This window comes from Salmo trutta, chromosome 30 (assembly GCF_901001165.1).
Source record: "Salmo trutta chromosome 30, fSalTru1.1, whole genome shotgun sequence".
Lineage (NCBI taxonomy): Eukaryota > Metazoa > Chordata > Actinopteri > Salmoniformes > Salmonidae > Salmo > Salmo trutta.
Genome location: NC_042986.1, coordinates 8,962,198 through 8,977,024, shown reverse-complemented (window position 1 = coordinate 8,977,024; position 14,827 = coordinate 8,962,198). Strand labels below are relative to the sequence as shown.

Genomic DNA, 14,827 nt, shown 5'->3' with positions numbered 1-14,827 from the left:
GTTCTGGGCTGATTCCTCACCGTTCTCATGATCATTGCAACCCCATGAGGTGAGATCTTGCATGGAGCCCCAGGCCGAGGGATATTGACAGTTCTTTTGTGTTTCTTCCATTTGCGAATAATCGCACCAAATGTTGTCACCTTCTCACCAAGCTGCTTGGCGATGGTCTTGTAGCCCATTCCAGCCTTGTGTAGGTCTACAATCTTGTCCCTGACATCCTTGGAGAGCTCTTTGGTCTTGGCCATGGTGGAGAGTTTGGAATCTGATTGATTGATTGCTTCTGTGGACATGTGTCTTTTTTACAGGTAACAAGCTGCGGTTAGGAGCACTCCCTTTATCAGCTCGTTACCTGTATAAAAGAGACCTGGGAGCCAGAAATCTTTCTGATTGAGAGGGGGTCAAATACTTATTTCCCTCATTAAAATGCAAATCAATTTATAACATTTCTGACATGCGTTTTTCTGGATATTTTTGTTGTTATTCTGTCTCTCACTGTTCAAATAAACCTACCATTCAAATTATAGACTGATCCTTTCTTTATCAGTGGGCAAACATACAAAATCAGCAGGGGATCAAATACTTTTTTCCCCCACTGTAAAAGGGTACTTTGGGTAAAGAAAATTGTGATTTTGACCTTCTGATTTAGCCTCTGCATTCTAAAAGAATTCTCAGCAAATAAACGAGGTATGTAAATGTTTAAGTAACCGAAAAATTGTCAGCACCTTATTTTCATGTACAGTACTGTACCTAGAATACAAGAGTTGGATTTGCAGTAAACAATTTCTAGTTAGAAAAATAATGTAGAAAATATGGCTTATGGTTACCCTCATATACATTATCTACTGGTATAATTGGAGAACATATAGCTAGCTCAACAATATGCAAATGATGTGTGAGTTTAGCTATTCTCTGCTGCTGACGTACAACAAGGGGCACATTGATTGCACATGCCCATTAGGCCAATAATGCCATCATACTGTAGGCCTATGGCTGAATTGGTGATGCATGCCATTATGATAAGCTGCAAAATGGGTTCACTTCGGCTGATATCCTGAGACAAGAGAGATAATCAAAACAGATTGACGAGCTCACAACTAGAAAAAAAGGTCATGTTCATTTGAGAAAGCGACACAGAAACACAGACAAATTAGAGACAGATCTCCTTCACACCTTTATGTTGCAGAATTGTGATCTGTGATAAAAATGAATCTTGACACTGGTTCATCTTGAATAATGTTTTTGAAGTTAACAAATAAAAAGTTTAAACACTTCAATGAATCAACATTGAAGGAATCAACATATGATTTCTAAATGTACCAATAATCAAACTTATTTGTAAATATTAGACATCTTAGTAAGTCAGCTGTTATTACTAAAGCATCATTTAGGGTGAACAAGAATATCCATACCAAAGGTGGGCAAACTTGCTCCACTCCCTGATCTACTGGGTGAGCAGACTCCTATTCCAGCCCAGCAATAATACACATTATTATCACCTCATTAGGTTTGATAAATTGAATCAGGTGTGTTAGTGCTGGGCTGGAACAGAACCCTGCACACCCAGCATACCTTGGCCTGCTACAGTTGTAATACCTTTGTAACCTATAATTTGTGTGACGTTTAACTGCATTGTTGTATACAACATTTGCTAACATAAGTACACATACAAGGATGTGCCAGCAGTCACTTGGGACATTCACCGTGACCTCATCTGCAGACAGCTTTCACAGCTCTCCATATCTCAGGACAGACATCAAAAGAAACAGGCTTTATTTTATTACAATTAGACAGCCCTGACTATTATCTATGTCTTCATCATTTTCCTCTCTAGGGACTAGAACTGGAGAACACATGTAATGTGCTGGCCCCATGTTTATTGAGCTCAAATAAAAGATCACAGAAATGCTCCATATCCACAAAAGCTTATTTCTCAAATTTTGTTTACATCCCTGTTAGTGAGCATTTGATCCTTTATGTCTCAAGTTGAGGGAGCATGCAATTGAGTAACTGACTGCAGGAATATCCACCAGAGCTGCTGCCAGAGAATGTTTATTTCTGTACCGTAAGCCACCTCATTTTAGAGAATTTGTCAGTACATCCAAACGGCCTCAGCCTTAAATTATGCAAGCTTATGTCACTTAGCTATAGTATGTAGTGTTAGCTAGCGGTGAATTAGCCTACAGTAGCTAGTTAACATTAGCTAAACATTTGAATACATTCACACCTATCAAAGCTGCCAACCATTTGAAGCAGTCAAAACGTACCATTATGCACAAGCATCCCCCAATATTTATTTGTAAGTCAGTGTTGCATTGCATTAAGTTTCACATGCATTCTGTCATGTCATAAAACATTTAATCAGTCTTCCTCAAATGATGAGTCTTTGCAAGAGGGTTATCAGATTAGGCCTCCACTCGCAGTTCAATCATTCTGGGAATTAGTTAGCGAGATCGGGAGCAGGTTAATTTAAGAATTCATTGCCTTAAACTGACCAAGCTAAAAGGTGAGCCACTTCAGTATGACTGGTTATCCCGAGTTCAAAGTTGACTCGAACCTGCTTTGTAGGATACCCCTCAGATAGGTTAGGGTTACAAATCTTTGCAACTGAACTTGATTGTGCATAATGAAAAATAATGGCCTCAACATTTTTAAACCCAGTTTCAGATTTCAAATCAATAGAGTCAATTTAATTTTAAACTAAAAACTTCGAAAATATAAACAAAAGCAATGGAGTAGGGATGGTTTTGTAGAAGAGTAAAAAATGTCCCCATATCAAATCTCCCAGGCAGGTGGTTGACCAACAGTAGCACCATCTCTTCGTAGCCTCATTGGCCTGTGTCTTGTTTCAGACTTGGGAGATCCTTGGTCCCGTGTTGTGTCCATGAGAAAAGTCACAGACATGGTTTTGTAAGGGGGCAGTCTATTTTGACCTCTGCCTCATCTTTCGCCTCTTGCGCTTCAGCCTGCGCATACGCTTCTTTCTCCACTGAAAGAGAACAGAGGGGACAATGTTAGCGATACGACAATACATAGGTGCCGAAACACCTGTACTCGTAAACTCAGAAGCATGGTTGCATAGTCATACACAGCAAATTGCTATCAATTCAGTACTGCGACCATGCAAACTGAAACTGAGTATTGTTAACATGCGCTCTAGTGTAGTGGGGACATTGCAGTCATGCACACCCACCAATTGTCTGAAAGGGCCCATTTGACATTTGTAAGTATTGTACAATGCTTGGCTTCAGTAATGATACCAGAGCCATGCATTTAGAATGAATAACCTGTCTACTACGCCAATTTCCTCAACTTGATCACAAAATTTGAATATATACACATTTCTGTGGTTTGACAGCTAACGTTAGTTAGGTTGCTAGCCACATTGGCTAAGTGGGACTAGAGATAGGAATCTAGCAAGTGTTGATGCAGCAAAACACTAACCTCAAGTAGCTAATGTACAGTCGTGGCCAAAAGTTGAGAATGACACATTAATTTCCACAAAGTTTGCTGCGTCAGTGTCTTTAGATATTTTTGTCAAATGTTACTACGGAATACTGAAGTATAATTACAAGCATTTCATAAGTGTCAAAGGCTTTTGACAATTACATGACGTTGATGCAGAGAGTCAATATTTGCAGTATTGACCCTCCTTTTTCAAGATCTCCGCAATCCGCCCTGGCATGCTGTCAATTAACTTCTGGGCCACATCCTGACTGATGGCAGCCCATTCTTGCATAATCAATGCTTGGAGTTTGTCAGAATTTGTGGGTTTTTGTTTGTCCACCCGCCTCTTGAGGATTGACCACAAGTTCTCAATGGGATTAAGGTCTGGGGAGTTTCCTGGCCATGGACCCAAAATAGCGATGTTTTGTTCCCCGAGCCACTTAGTTATCACTTTTGCCTTATGGCAAGGTGCTCCATCATGCTGGAAAAGGCATTGGTCGTCACCAAACTGTTCCTGGATGGTTGGGAGAAGTTGCTCTCGGAGTATGTGTTGGTACCATTCTTTATCCATTGCTGTGTTCCTAGACAGAATTGTGAGTGAGCCCACTCCCTTGGCTGAGAAGCAACCCCACACATGAATGGTCTCGGGATGCTTCACTGTTGGCATGACAAAGGACTGATGGTAGTGCTCACCTCTTCTCCGGACAAGCTTTTTTCCAGATGCCCCAAACAATTGGAAAGGGGATTCATCAGAGAAAATTACTTTACCCCAGTCCTCAGCAGTCCAATCCCTGTACCTTTTGCAGAATATCAGTCTGTCCCTGATGTTTTTCCTGGAGAGAAGTGGCTTCTTTGCTGCCCTTGACACCAGGCCATCCTCCAAAAGTCTTCGCCTCACTGTGCGTGCAGATGCACTCACACCTGCCTGTCGCCATTCCTGAGCAAGCGCTGTACTGGTGGTGCCCCGATCCTGCAGCTGAATCAACTTCAGGAGACGGTCCTGGCGCTTGCTGGACTTTCTTGGGCGCCCTGAAGCCTTCTTCACAACAATTGAACCGCTCTCCTTGAAGTTCTTGATGATCCGATAAATGGTTGACTCAGGTGCAATCTTCCTGGCAGCAATATCCTTGCCTGTGAAGCCCTTTTTGTGCAAAGCAATGATGACGGCACGTGTTTCCTTGCAGGTAACCATTGTTGACAGAGGAAGAACAATGATTCCAAGCACCACCCTCCTTTTGAAGCGTCCAGTCTGTTAGTCGAACTCAATCAGCATGACAGAGTGATCTCCAGCCTTGTCCTCGTCAACACTCATACCTGTGTTAACGAGAGAATCAGTGACATGTCAGCTGGTCCTTTTGTGGCAGGGCTGAAATGCAGTGGAAATGTTTTGGGGGATTCAGTTCATTTGCATGGCAGAGGGACTTTGCAATTAATTGCAATTCATCTGATCACTCATAACATTCTGGAGTATATGCAAATGTACATCATACAAACTGAGGCAGCAGACGTTGTGAAAATTCATATTTGTGTCATTCTCAACTTTTGGCCACAACTATAATACTATCAACCATTTCAGTTGGCTCAGAAAGCCATGGCTAATGATTAAATTGAAAATAATTAAATGTGGCTTAGCAGGTAGTTTCCAAATTGTGTGCAGTTTGTTATTGTGCCTACAACTAGTTAGACGACTGAACTAGCGAGTAAGTTAGGTATTCGCTGGCTGACTCTTAGCTAGCATAGCAACAAGCTGACTACAAATGAATTGTTTAGAGGGGAAATTACTCACCTTGGCCCTCATGTTGTGGAGGGGTGTCTGTAAGGAAAGGCGAGAGAAAGGTTGATTAGTCGGATGGCTTTTAGTTGGAAAGGATTATTTTGGATTCGTATTTGACGTTAGACAACTCCTGAAATTCAGTTCTGTGTACCTTCACAAGATGGCACCGTCTCCAAGAAGACCGTGACTGTTGTTCGATTGGTAATTTATACACTGAGATTACGTCATCATTGTTGGACGCTCATGAACTCTGGGAAATGCAGCCAATGATTTTTCAACGATTTTTTTCGTATAACTAACCCCTGTATTCTGCTTCTCTCTATGATGCATCTTTCATCAATAATATATATGGCTTTGAACTGTGCTAAGACTTGGATCAATCAATTGTCAATCGACATTATTTTTGTATACAATTACAAAATGTCTGTTTTACTGTTGAGTGTGGAGGTATATGTTATGCTGTGTAGTTAGCCATGTAATTACATGTACAGTATTTATTCTGTACATTATTTTAGATGGGGGAGGTTCATAAGACAATATTGAGACAAACAACACATCCACATATTTTGTTTTAAAGTTTATTTCAAACCATGAAGAAAAAACTCCCTCTTTCTAAATCCCAAAAAAGAACGACCATGTACATTATTTTAACAGTTGTCAATACCTCTATTGCGTTACCGATCGAGGCATGTATGGTTTCCACATCCAGTGCAGGGGTCAGCAGTCAGAACTGTCAACTGTCGAGTTAGTTTATCAAGGAATGGCCATATTTCAAAAGGCTTATCTGATTATAGCAGGACGATCAATGGATCTCATTCACAGAATTAATGAGGCATTTACTTTTCAGTCAAGTATGCAAAATATTGACACTGAGATGGGTTGTGATTCTGACATGACAATTTTCAAAGGCCTTCCTAAATGCCTAACTTTATTACGAGAACTTCCCCCATTACTTCCCAAATAAGGACTTAAGAATTACATCCACACACACATGTACAATGCAAGAGATGCTACATTTCTTTCAGGAGAACAAACTCAGAAAGTCATCAACCTAGTAAAGAAACATTTCCACAAGGATGGAGCTCTCCCTTGAATAACCTATTCAGAATGAAAATCCCAACAAGACCTAGTGGTGCAGCAGTTGGTTCGTAAGTCCTTTGGTCAGTTGCCCCTCCCAAACTCAATATTATGGGGCTGCTATTTGATGCCGGCTTCGTGATGGTTCTAGTCTACATTATTCTAAAAATAGCCTCTGAAACTGGGATTTATTTTACAATAGAAAGTATGAAGTATTAAACAGCTATGGAAACTGATGTAAACACTGATTAATATAGGTGGAAATCATTGAGCGCTGTGGCAGTACCAGTGAAGTATGAAATTAATTATGGCGTCCTACACAGAACAAATCATTTAACTGGTACACCTGAACCCTCCATTACTGGGCATAAGAATTTCAAATGTCTGTATGTGCAGTGAGAGCAAGCCCCTTAGCCGACTCCCTGTTCTAAAAATCCACTGACTACATGTCCACGGCAACGGACTTGACAGTTATGTCACTAACTGTTACTGGGGGTAAGATAGCTATGTATGCCCCTAGGAAGTTTGCTTATCCACTGTAAATAAGTTTGTGTGACAATGTAGTCAGTTAACATTTGCGGTCATGACGGTTTATAACAGCGTTAAGTAGGCTTATGGAGGGTTTAAGTTATTACCCATTTAATTCCCTAATAGGACACACCGACATCCATTTCAGAGACATGACTTCTTGCTTATGACCTCAAACAAGGTTTTCCTTTACACAATTATCATTGGCACAATGCAGTGCAGTCATCTCAAATCCCTCCACTGTCGTGCTTTGCCTTCATACATCATTATAGAATTACAGTTCAAGGCTCAATGACTGGATGGTATAAACGTGTCTCCCACAGAATCTACTCCGGAAAATGCCCTTGTTCTACTCAACATCCCTCTCTTTCAGCGTCATCGCACCGAACGTGCTTACTACTCTGGGGAGAACCCTGCTGTCTCAAGGACATTGGTATTGAAAAAGGGATGACAAGTTGAGTGGGGATGTGACAGGAATTTGAATTTAGGCGTGAGCAGCACCATCACCCGGTACAGTCCGACATAGTTTACATTTGGAGGTTTTCATCACAGAAGGCTAGGCCGCGCCACAAGGCAGGCATGTCAAGACAGGAGGGTAGGATGGAGAGATTATTGACGTCTGTTCTTTGGGTTGGTCAGTTGTCTGTCAGTATTCTTGGAGACGAAGACAGGGTTGGGGGGTGTGGAAGGTTTTATTTCGCAGCTTCGGTCTCCTCGACCTTCGCTGGGTGTCCTGGTGCCGTTTCAGTTTCCACGGTCTTTGAAGCCTTTTGACAAAAAGAAGTTGCTTGGAAATTGAGGCAAGACTCAATAAAATGTAGTTTTCACATTAACATGTATTTTTATTTAAAGCATAAAGTCCCATTAGGGTTTTTTCCAAGGGAGACCTGGATGTATTTACAGCGCCTTCGGAAAGTACTCAAACCCCTTGACTTTTTCCACATTCTGTTACAGCCTTATTCTAAAATGGCTTAAACCAGCAATCTACACACAATACCCCATAATGACAAAGTGAAAAACAGTTTAGAAATGTTTGCAAATTTATTAAAAACATAAATAACTTATTTACATAAGTATTCAAACCCTTTTCCTTGAGACTCAAAATTGAGTCTCAAAATTGTTTCTACAACTTGATTGGAGTCCACCTGTGATAAATTAAATTGATTGGACATGATTTGGAAAGGCACCCACCTGTCTAAGGTCCCACAGTTGACAGTGCATGTCAGAGCAAATAGCAAAGCCATGAGGTCGAAGGAATTGTCTGTAGAGCTCCGAGACAGGATTGTGTCGAGGCACCAATCTGGGGAAGGGTACCAAAAACGTTCTGTAGCTATGAAGGTCCCCAAGACCACAGTAGCCTCAATCATTCTTAAATGGAAGAAGTTTGGAACCACCAAGACTCTTCCTAGAGCTGGCCACCTGGCCAAACTGAGCAATCAGGGGAGAAGGGCCTAGGTCAGGGAGGTGACCAAGAACCCATTGGTCACTGACAGAGCTCCGGAATTCCTCTGTGGAGATGGGAGAAACTTCCAGAAGGACAACCATCTCTGCAGCACTCCACCAATCAGGCCTTTACGGTAGTGGCCAGACGGAAACCACTTGGAGTTTGCCAAAAGGCACCTAAAAACTTTCAGACCATGAGAAACAAGATTCTCTGGTCTGATGAAACCAAGATTGAACTCTTTGGCCTGATTGCCAAGTGTCACATCTGGAGGTAACCTGGCACCATCCCTACGGTGAAGCACGGTGGTGGCAGCATCATGCTGTGGGGATGTGTTTCAGCGGCAGGGACTGGGAGACTAGTCAGGACCGAGGGAAAGATGAACGGAGCAAAGTAGAGAGAGAGATCCTTCATGAAAACCTGCTCTAGAGCGCTCAGGACCTCAGACTGGGGCGAAGGTTCACCTTCCAACAGGACAACAACCCTAAGCACACAGCTTCGGGACTAGTCTCTGAATGTCCTTGAATGGCTCAGCCAGAAACCAGACTTGAACCCGATCGAACATCTCTGGAGAGACCTGAAAATATCTGTGCCGCAACGCTCCCCATCCAACCTGACAAAGCTTGAGAGGATCTGCAGAGAAGAATGGGAGAAACTCCCCAAATACAGGTGTGCCAAGCTTGTAGTGTCAAACTAAAGAAGACTCGAGGCTGTAATTACTGACAAAGGTGCTTCAACAAAGTACTGAGTAAAGGGTCTGAATACTTATTTAAATGTGATGTCATTTATTTTTTTAAACCTCTTTTTGCTTTGTCATTATGAGGTATTGTGTGTAGATTGAGGGGGGGGAAACATTTTAGAATAAGGCTAAAGTAACAAAATGTGTAAAAAGTCAAGGGGTCTGAATACTTTCCGAAGGCGCCGTACATGTGTTTACATCACAGTACGGTGTACCATGTAGCCTACCTTCTTTTTCTTTTTCTTCTGTGTCTTGCGGCTTGCTGAGCTTTGGAGCAAGGCCTAAAAAAAAAAGAAGGTAGGTTTGTGAGAAAAAAAACAAGGCAACCATCTCATCTTAGTGAAATTACCAAGTCAGCTAACAACATGCCACATTAGATTAATTAGCCTCATTCTACAAAACCTGAGCATAAACAAGAGGCTGATGTTGCTCAGCGTAAAATGACACACTGGTTCCATTTTCAAGAACACGACACCAGCTCATGCCCAAGAACACTTGAGAAAGCGGCCCGTGCTCCGTTCGTTGGCAAAAAGCTGCTAAAAAACCTACTGTTTTCATAAAGCCCCAGCGTAGCTCCCCAGAGCAGTAGACCACCGTTCTACCACAGTTGGTTGTTTTACCTTGAGATCGGCGTCCTCTACCTCGTGTTCAGACTTGTACAGCTCCTGCTCATACAGCTCTGTGGTGATACGTAGGGGTCCGTTGGCCATCAGCAGCACGGTGAACTTGAACTGGGCCACAAACTCACCTAGACAGAAAAAAGGAGTCAGTAAACATAGGATGATATGTACCGGAGCTCCAAGTCTAGGTCCAAGAGGCTTCTACACCCAAGTCATAAGACTCCCGAACACCTAATCAAAATGGCTACACACACTATATGCATTGCCCCCCCTCTTTTACACCGCTGCTACTCTCTGTTATCATCTATGCAGTCACTTTAATAACTCTACGTACATGTCCATATTACCTCAACTAACCCTGTATATAGTCTCGCTATTGTTATTTTACTGCTGCTCTTTAAATACTTGTTAATTTTATTTCTTATCCGTCCTTTTTTTTAACTGCATTGTTGGTTAGGGGCTCGTAAGTAAGCATTTCACTGTATTCGGCGCATGTGACATTTGATTTTGACTATGTAACTATTTTTGTACTGTAGTGTTTAAGTGGCACTGCTTTGAACGAATGGATTACAAAGAATGACATTTTGCATGTCAATTCACCTTTAGCGAGCCATCACGGGATTACTTGATTGCAAATTTCACACAAAAAGTTCATTCATAGCCTCTGACTGGTTATGTCTTTTAACTCGCCTTCTTTCTCGTGCAGAACGTTGAAGGGCTGCAGCAGTTCATGTTTGGCACACTCCACCACACCTAGCCTAGCCTTGCCCTCATCCTCAAACGCCCTGAGAAAGAAAAAGAGGAATATCAAAAAGGAATACAAAAAAAACATTTGATTACAAAAAAGGGAATCAGTTGGAGGAAACCCAATAGCCTAAATCGAATTGAATGTAATCAGTTGAGTTAAATGACAGCGACAGGTTGTGGTCAATGAATTGATTTAAGACATGTCAATCGTCTTAGTCAATAGAAACTCATTTGCCCACCACATTTCTCATGGAACCTGTTCTGACTAAAAGGAGGCGGTGCGTCTCATGTGTTACCTGAGAGTGAAAGGCATGGCGTCGAAGCGTCTCTCCACCTCGCTGAAGAAACTCCTGGATGTCTTCATCTTCAGGCCGTACTGCTTGTCTGGGTCCCTCTTGTAAATGGTGGTCCTCTGGCCTGCATCCTTCGCCTGGAGTAGGAGACATGGGAAGTTAGAGCAAGGAAAATAGTTTTTTTTACAGCACATTCAAAGTGACGACATGAGTTGGACAGTAGAGTCATCCAATGCACAAAAAAAAATAGGTAGTGTGTCCTTGCTGTTTTGCTGCTCCTGAAGGTGATCCTTTCATAGATTTGAGAACAACCAGCAGGGAAATTGAGCACAGCTTGACTAGAACGTTGAGTGAATGCTTGTCCCTCACCTTGCCTTCTCCGGTGCTGATGAGCACATCCACGGCGTACACCTCATGCACCTCGAACTCAGCCTTCTCGTGGTCCTTCCTACAGAGAGACAGAGAGAGTGAGAGCAACAAGGCCATTAATAATTCAACTTTATTTGTCCCCGAAGAGCAACTACTATTAGTAATTCATTGGGTGCTTCAGACACAACAAAGACACGAGAAACACAGCTTTGAGATATGCGTCGGGTAAGTAATACTAAACAAGCCAGAGATCTGGGACTAACGGATCATGTCTTCAATTCACCTCTGCTGGTCCGTGGGGTTCTGAATGATGGTTTTCTCTCCGTCAATAACGTGCTGCTTCAACTGATGGGACAGCATGCCTGAGGAGAGAGTGTTACACTGGAATAAAAACACGGTATGCTATTTGGCAAGCTACCAGTAGAAGATGTAAGGGATTGAATGTACTGTGTGTGAATATGGCAGTAGGGCGCAAACTAGGTTAAATGGCAAGCGGCGACTCCCTCACCCTCTATGGCTGAGCATTTGAATGACTTGGCGATCTTGTTCCAGGCCTCTGTGACCTGTGAGTTCTGAACGAGAGAGATAAACATCCTAAAAAGTTAAAAACGGCTATGAATCCAATGATGGAAATACTGTACCGTCACAACGATACCAACTTGATTTGCTTGTTAAGCTTTTCTTTCCAAACCGGGTCACTGTGTCCCTGACTAGCCTGGTCCCAGATCTGTTTGTGCTATACAGCCAACTCAAACCGTAGGAGTTGGCGATAAAGCACAGCCAGATCCGGGACCAGGCTAGTCCCTGACCGTCCACTCAGTAAAGCGCTAACGCAGCACCTCACCTGGTTTCCAGGCTTGACCAGCCTGAGGGCGGCCTCCGCACACAGATGTGCCGCTATGATCACGTCGGCCTTACGCCCCGTCAACGGAGCATCCTGACGAAGAGAAGAAAATCAAAAACAGGACGTGAAGGTGACGCAAAATCCTCTTCCTAACGTTACATGACTGTTGCACTACGCGTATATAAAGAAAGGTCTGATGTGCTGCGCGTCTGTCTCTGTTAATATCCATATGCTGGCATTTCTGTGTGACATCTGCACTCTCGCTAACGTCAACGCAAACAACGACTGAGGTGCTACTACCTTGGTCACTCCCACCACAAAGCTGTGAGCCAGGTTTGAGATGAAGCCGTCCACGTGCACCCCCAGGTCACTGCACAGGCAACACAAGAGTAACACAGTCACACAGTGACTCAAGACCATCAGACTGGCCCGTGCATTGACATGGGAAGGGGTAGTCTCCCAACAGTTGAATAGGGCCAGCAATACAGAAAAGGCACATGTACACCCTCATTAACAATTCAATACAACGTTCCTACATTTTGACGAGGTCGCCGTCCTTCAGTACGATCTCAGGGTCACTCTTCAGCGGAGAGAAGTGGCACACGCAGTTGTTGACAGACACGCTGGTTGGGAAAGCAATGCCTGAGGGAGCCAATAAAGTACAGACATTTAATTACATTGAATAGTGTCAGCAAGTCATTTTCCATGCACTGTCTGCACAACAAGAGAATATCAAGTGTTTTCCTTGATTCCTTGTCTGCTCACTTCCTTCTGACGTTTTGAGGAGGCAAGGTGAAAGGATGAGTAAGCGAGGATAAGACTTGAGATGAAACTTTTCTTCAGTCAAAAAGTAAAACTACAAAACTCTATAAAAGCTACTTGACTTCACTCAGTCATGACAAATTATTGAATTAACCAATGAGATGAGGCCCATACCTTTTTTCAGGTCCTTCTCCTTCCTGAAGACCTTTCCAGTTTCAGCCATGATGAAGGCATCTCCCTTCGCACAGAGGCTGACTACTGTCTCGCCAGCCTTGGCTGCCTCCACCACAGCCTTCAGGGCCTCTGGATAGGAAAGGACAGAACAGAGGTTAAGTAAGTAAGCTTCAAGTATTTAGTATTAGGATCAGGGAAGATGACTGATGGAGACCTTGATAAGGCAAGGCCGTGGATATTGACACTTTTAAATCTGCTTGTCGAATAGCATTTCACTGTTATCCCCTTAGTAGTCTACACCGGTTGTTTACGAAGCATTCCATGAGGAAAATATAAGATTCTTGTCATTGAAGCAAAGTGCATGAAGATCCCTTCCCAGGAGCATTATGTGGGATCATCAGGATTTACATCAATTCCAAGGAACACACTTCAAGGTCTTCAATGTTGATGCACGGGGAGTATATCATAGCTATAGGTGGGTGCACAGTGAGTAACGTTATTGCATAGCCGCTAGCTATAGCTGTGTTACAGGTCTGAGGCTGAACCGACAGGTGCTGGTGGTAATTGTGCCGACAGGTAACCGGTGTGAAATTGGTAGCTTAGTTAGCGTTGCGCGATGACGTCACTCGCGCCGAGACCTTGAATACGTTTCTCTTGCTCTGAAAGGGCCGCAGCTTTTGTGGCGCGATAGGCACCAAGCTTCATGGGTGACTTGTAGATGTGTGCTGAGGGTCCCTAGTTCAAGCCCCGGGGGGGGGGAACGCAAGACTGTTACATATACAATGAGAGAATAGGTATATTGAGAAAACGATTCACTTGCTGCTGACAGTTCAGGATGATTGACAGCATGCATGAGATGAGCGCTGGGGGGAAAAACGACCTCTTTGCTTAGCGTTTAACAGCTGTGCTACGTAGCTAGCAAGTTGGCTTAGCTACATGAGCTAGTTGAAATAACTCTGGCAATTAACTGACTAAACTTTGCAAATAAGTAACTAGGTAGATGTAACTGGATCATAACTTGTTCAGAAGGCAGTTTGTCGACCAGTTAGTTTTACCAGCAGTGACAAATTCCCAGGCAGTGCATTGAATCTTAGCTAGTTAGCTCACTAGCTGCATGTCAGTTAGCCACCATCATTTAGCCACTTTAGCTAACTAGTAGTTACATAAGTGCATGTATAGACTAACTTTAGTATTAGCTAGCAATAATATACTAACTCGTGGCTACGATTTCTCTACGACACGGGCAAAATGCTAGCCCTGACGAGTCATTGATTTATCGCTAGCTAGCAACACAGCACATGGCTGCATTGTGATAGATGAATATGCAAGCTAGTCACCTCTGCTTACAATCAGTGGACTCGGTCACGTTTAAACTCAATCGTCTACTAAATCAACATGTTCATATTCACTTACGGTTGGCAATCTCGGCACCCATTTTGTACTTGGTGACGACCAAATCATCGGCGATGGTCTGCTCTTGTGGATCGTCGTCTCCAGACATATTTTCGGTAGCTCTTTCTCACTCAAAGTAACTTTATTTTTTTCGCGGGTTTCAGCTACAGTCGGGACCACGCTGCCTGGTCTGCTCTCTCCTCCGCGGTTTGTAGCCCAGGCCCGAGACCCCTCCTACTGGCGGACAACGTCCCACGCCATGCGTGCACGCTGAGCACAGAATTGGATAACATTATTTTTTTTATCGCTACATGTAGGCCTTATTCAGTAGTCATTCGATGTTGGCCTGGTACCGTTCTTCCGTATTATATTATCTGCATATCTACATTACTATGACTAATCCAAAAATAGTGTATGCAAATCTCGACTTGCTTTTCTCTCGCTGTCAATGTTCAATTCAATTTTAAGGGCTTTATTGGCATGATAAACGTATGTTTGCATTGCCAAAGCAAGTGAAACAGATAATTAACAAAAGTGAGAAAAAAAATGAACAAAAAATTACAGTAAAAAAAAATTACAGTAAACATTACCCTCGCAACAGTTCCAAATGTCAAAGTATGTTT

The 14,827-nt window shown here is 42.9% G+C and overlaps 1 protein-coding gene and 1 long non-coding RNA gene across 3 annotated transcripts; both read right to left on the bottom strand.

Moving 5' to 3' along the window:
• Window positions 1-1,158: 1,158 nt before the first annotated feature.
• On the bottom strand, window positions 1,159-5,415 carry LOC115167854 (uncharacterized). Its single transcript, XR_003870583.1, has 3 exons — window positions 5,370-5,415; window positions 5,231-5,257; window positions 1,159-2,986 (listed from the first exon to the last, which is right to left on the bottom strand). It is a non-coding gene; the product is annotated as an uncharacterized LOC115167854 (long non-coding RNA).
• Window positions 5,416-5,780: 365 nt separating this feature from the next.
• On the bottom strand, window positions 5,781-14,483 carry LOC115167853 (proliferation-associated protein 2G4). Of its 2 annotated transcripts, XR_003870582.1 has the most exons (14): window positions 14,226-14,483; window positions 12,813-12,941; window positions 12,413-12,518; window positions 12,177-12,246; window positions 11,877-11,969; window positions 11,541-11,604; window positions 11,316-11,394; window positions 11,033-11,111; window positions 10,667-10,800; window positions 10,314-10,408; window positions 9,624-9,751; window positions 9,231-9,284; window positions 7,191-7,590; window positions 5,781-7,156 (listed from the first exon to the last, which is right to left on the bottom strand). XR_003870582.1 is itself a non-coding variant. In XM_029722538.1 (13 exons), exons 1-13 carry the CDS (start codon window positions 14,311-14,313, stop codon window positions 7,516-7,518), a joined length of 1,194 nt encoding a protein of 397 aa, XP_029578398.1. In that variant the 5' UTR covers window positions 14,314-14,483; the 3' UTR covers window positions 5,781-7,515. The 2 variants fall into 2 exon arrangements, 1 of the variants encoding a protein (XP_029578398.1); XM_029722538.1 differs by having other exon boundaries at window positions 5,781-7,590.
• Window positions 14,484-14,827: the final 344 nt, after the last annotated feature.

What these genes read in the sequence shown, in the direction of transcription:
- LOC115167853 (XM_029722538.1), bottom strand. Translation starts at nt 14,313, where the DNA reads ATGTCTGGAGACGACGATCCACAAGAGCAGACCATCGCCGATGATTTG. An exon ending in TCAGCACCGGAGAAGGCAAG is followed by an intron (nt 10,801 to 11,032) that starts GTGAGGGACAAG and finishes CTCCTACTCCAG; the next exon opens with GCGAAGGATGCAGGCCAGAG. An exon ending in TAGAGGACGCCGATCTCAAG is followed by an intron (nt 9,285 to 9,623) that starts GTAAAACAACCA and finishes TTTTTTTTTTAG; the next exon opens with GCCTTGCTCCAAAGCTCAGC.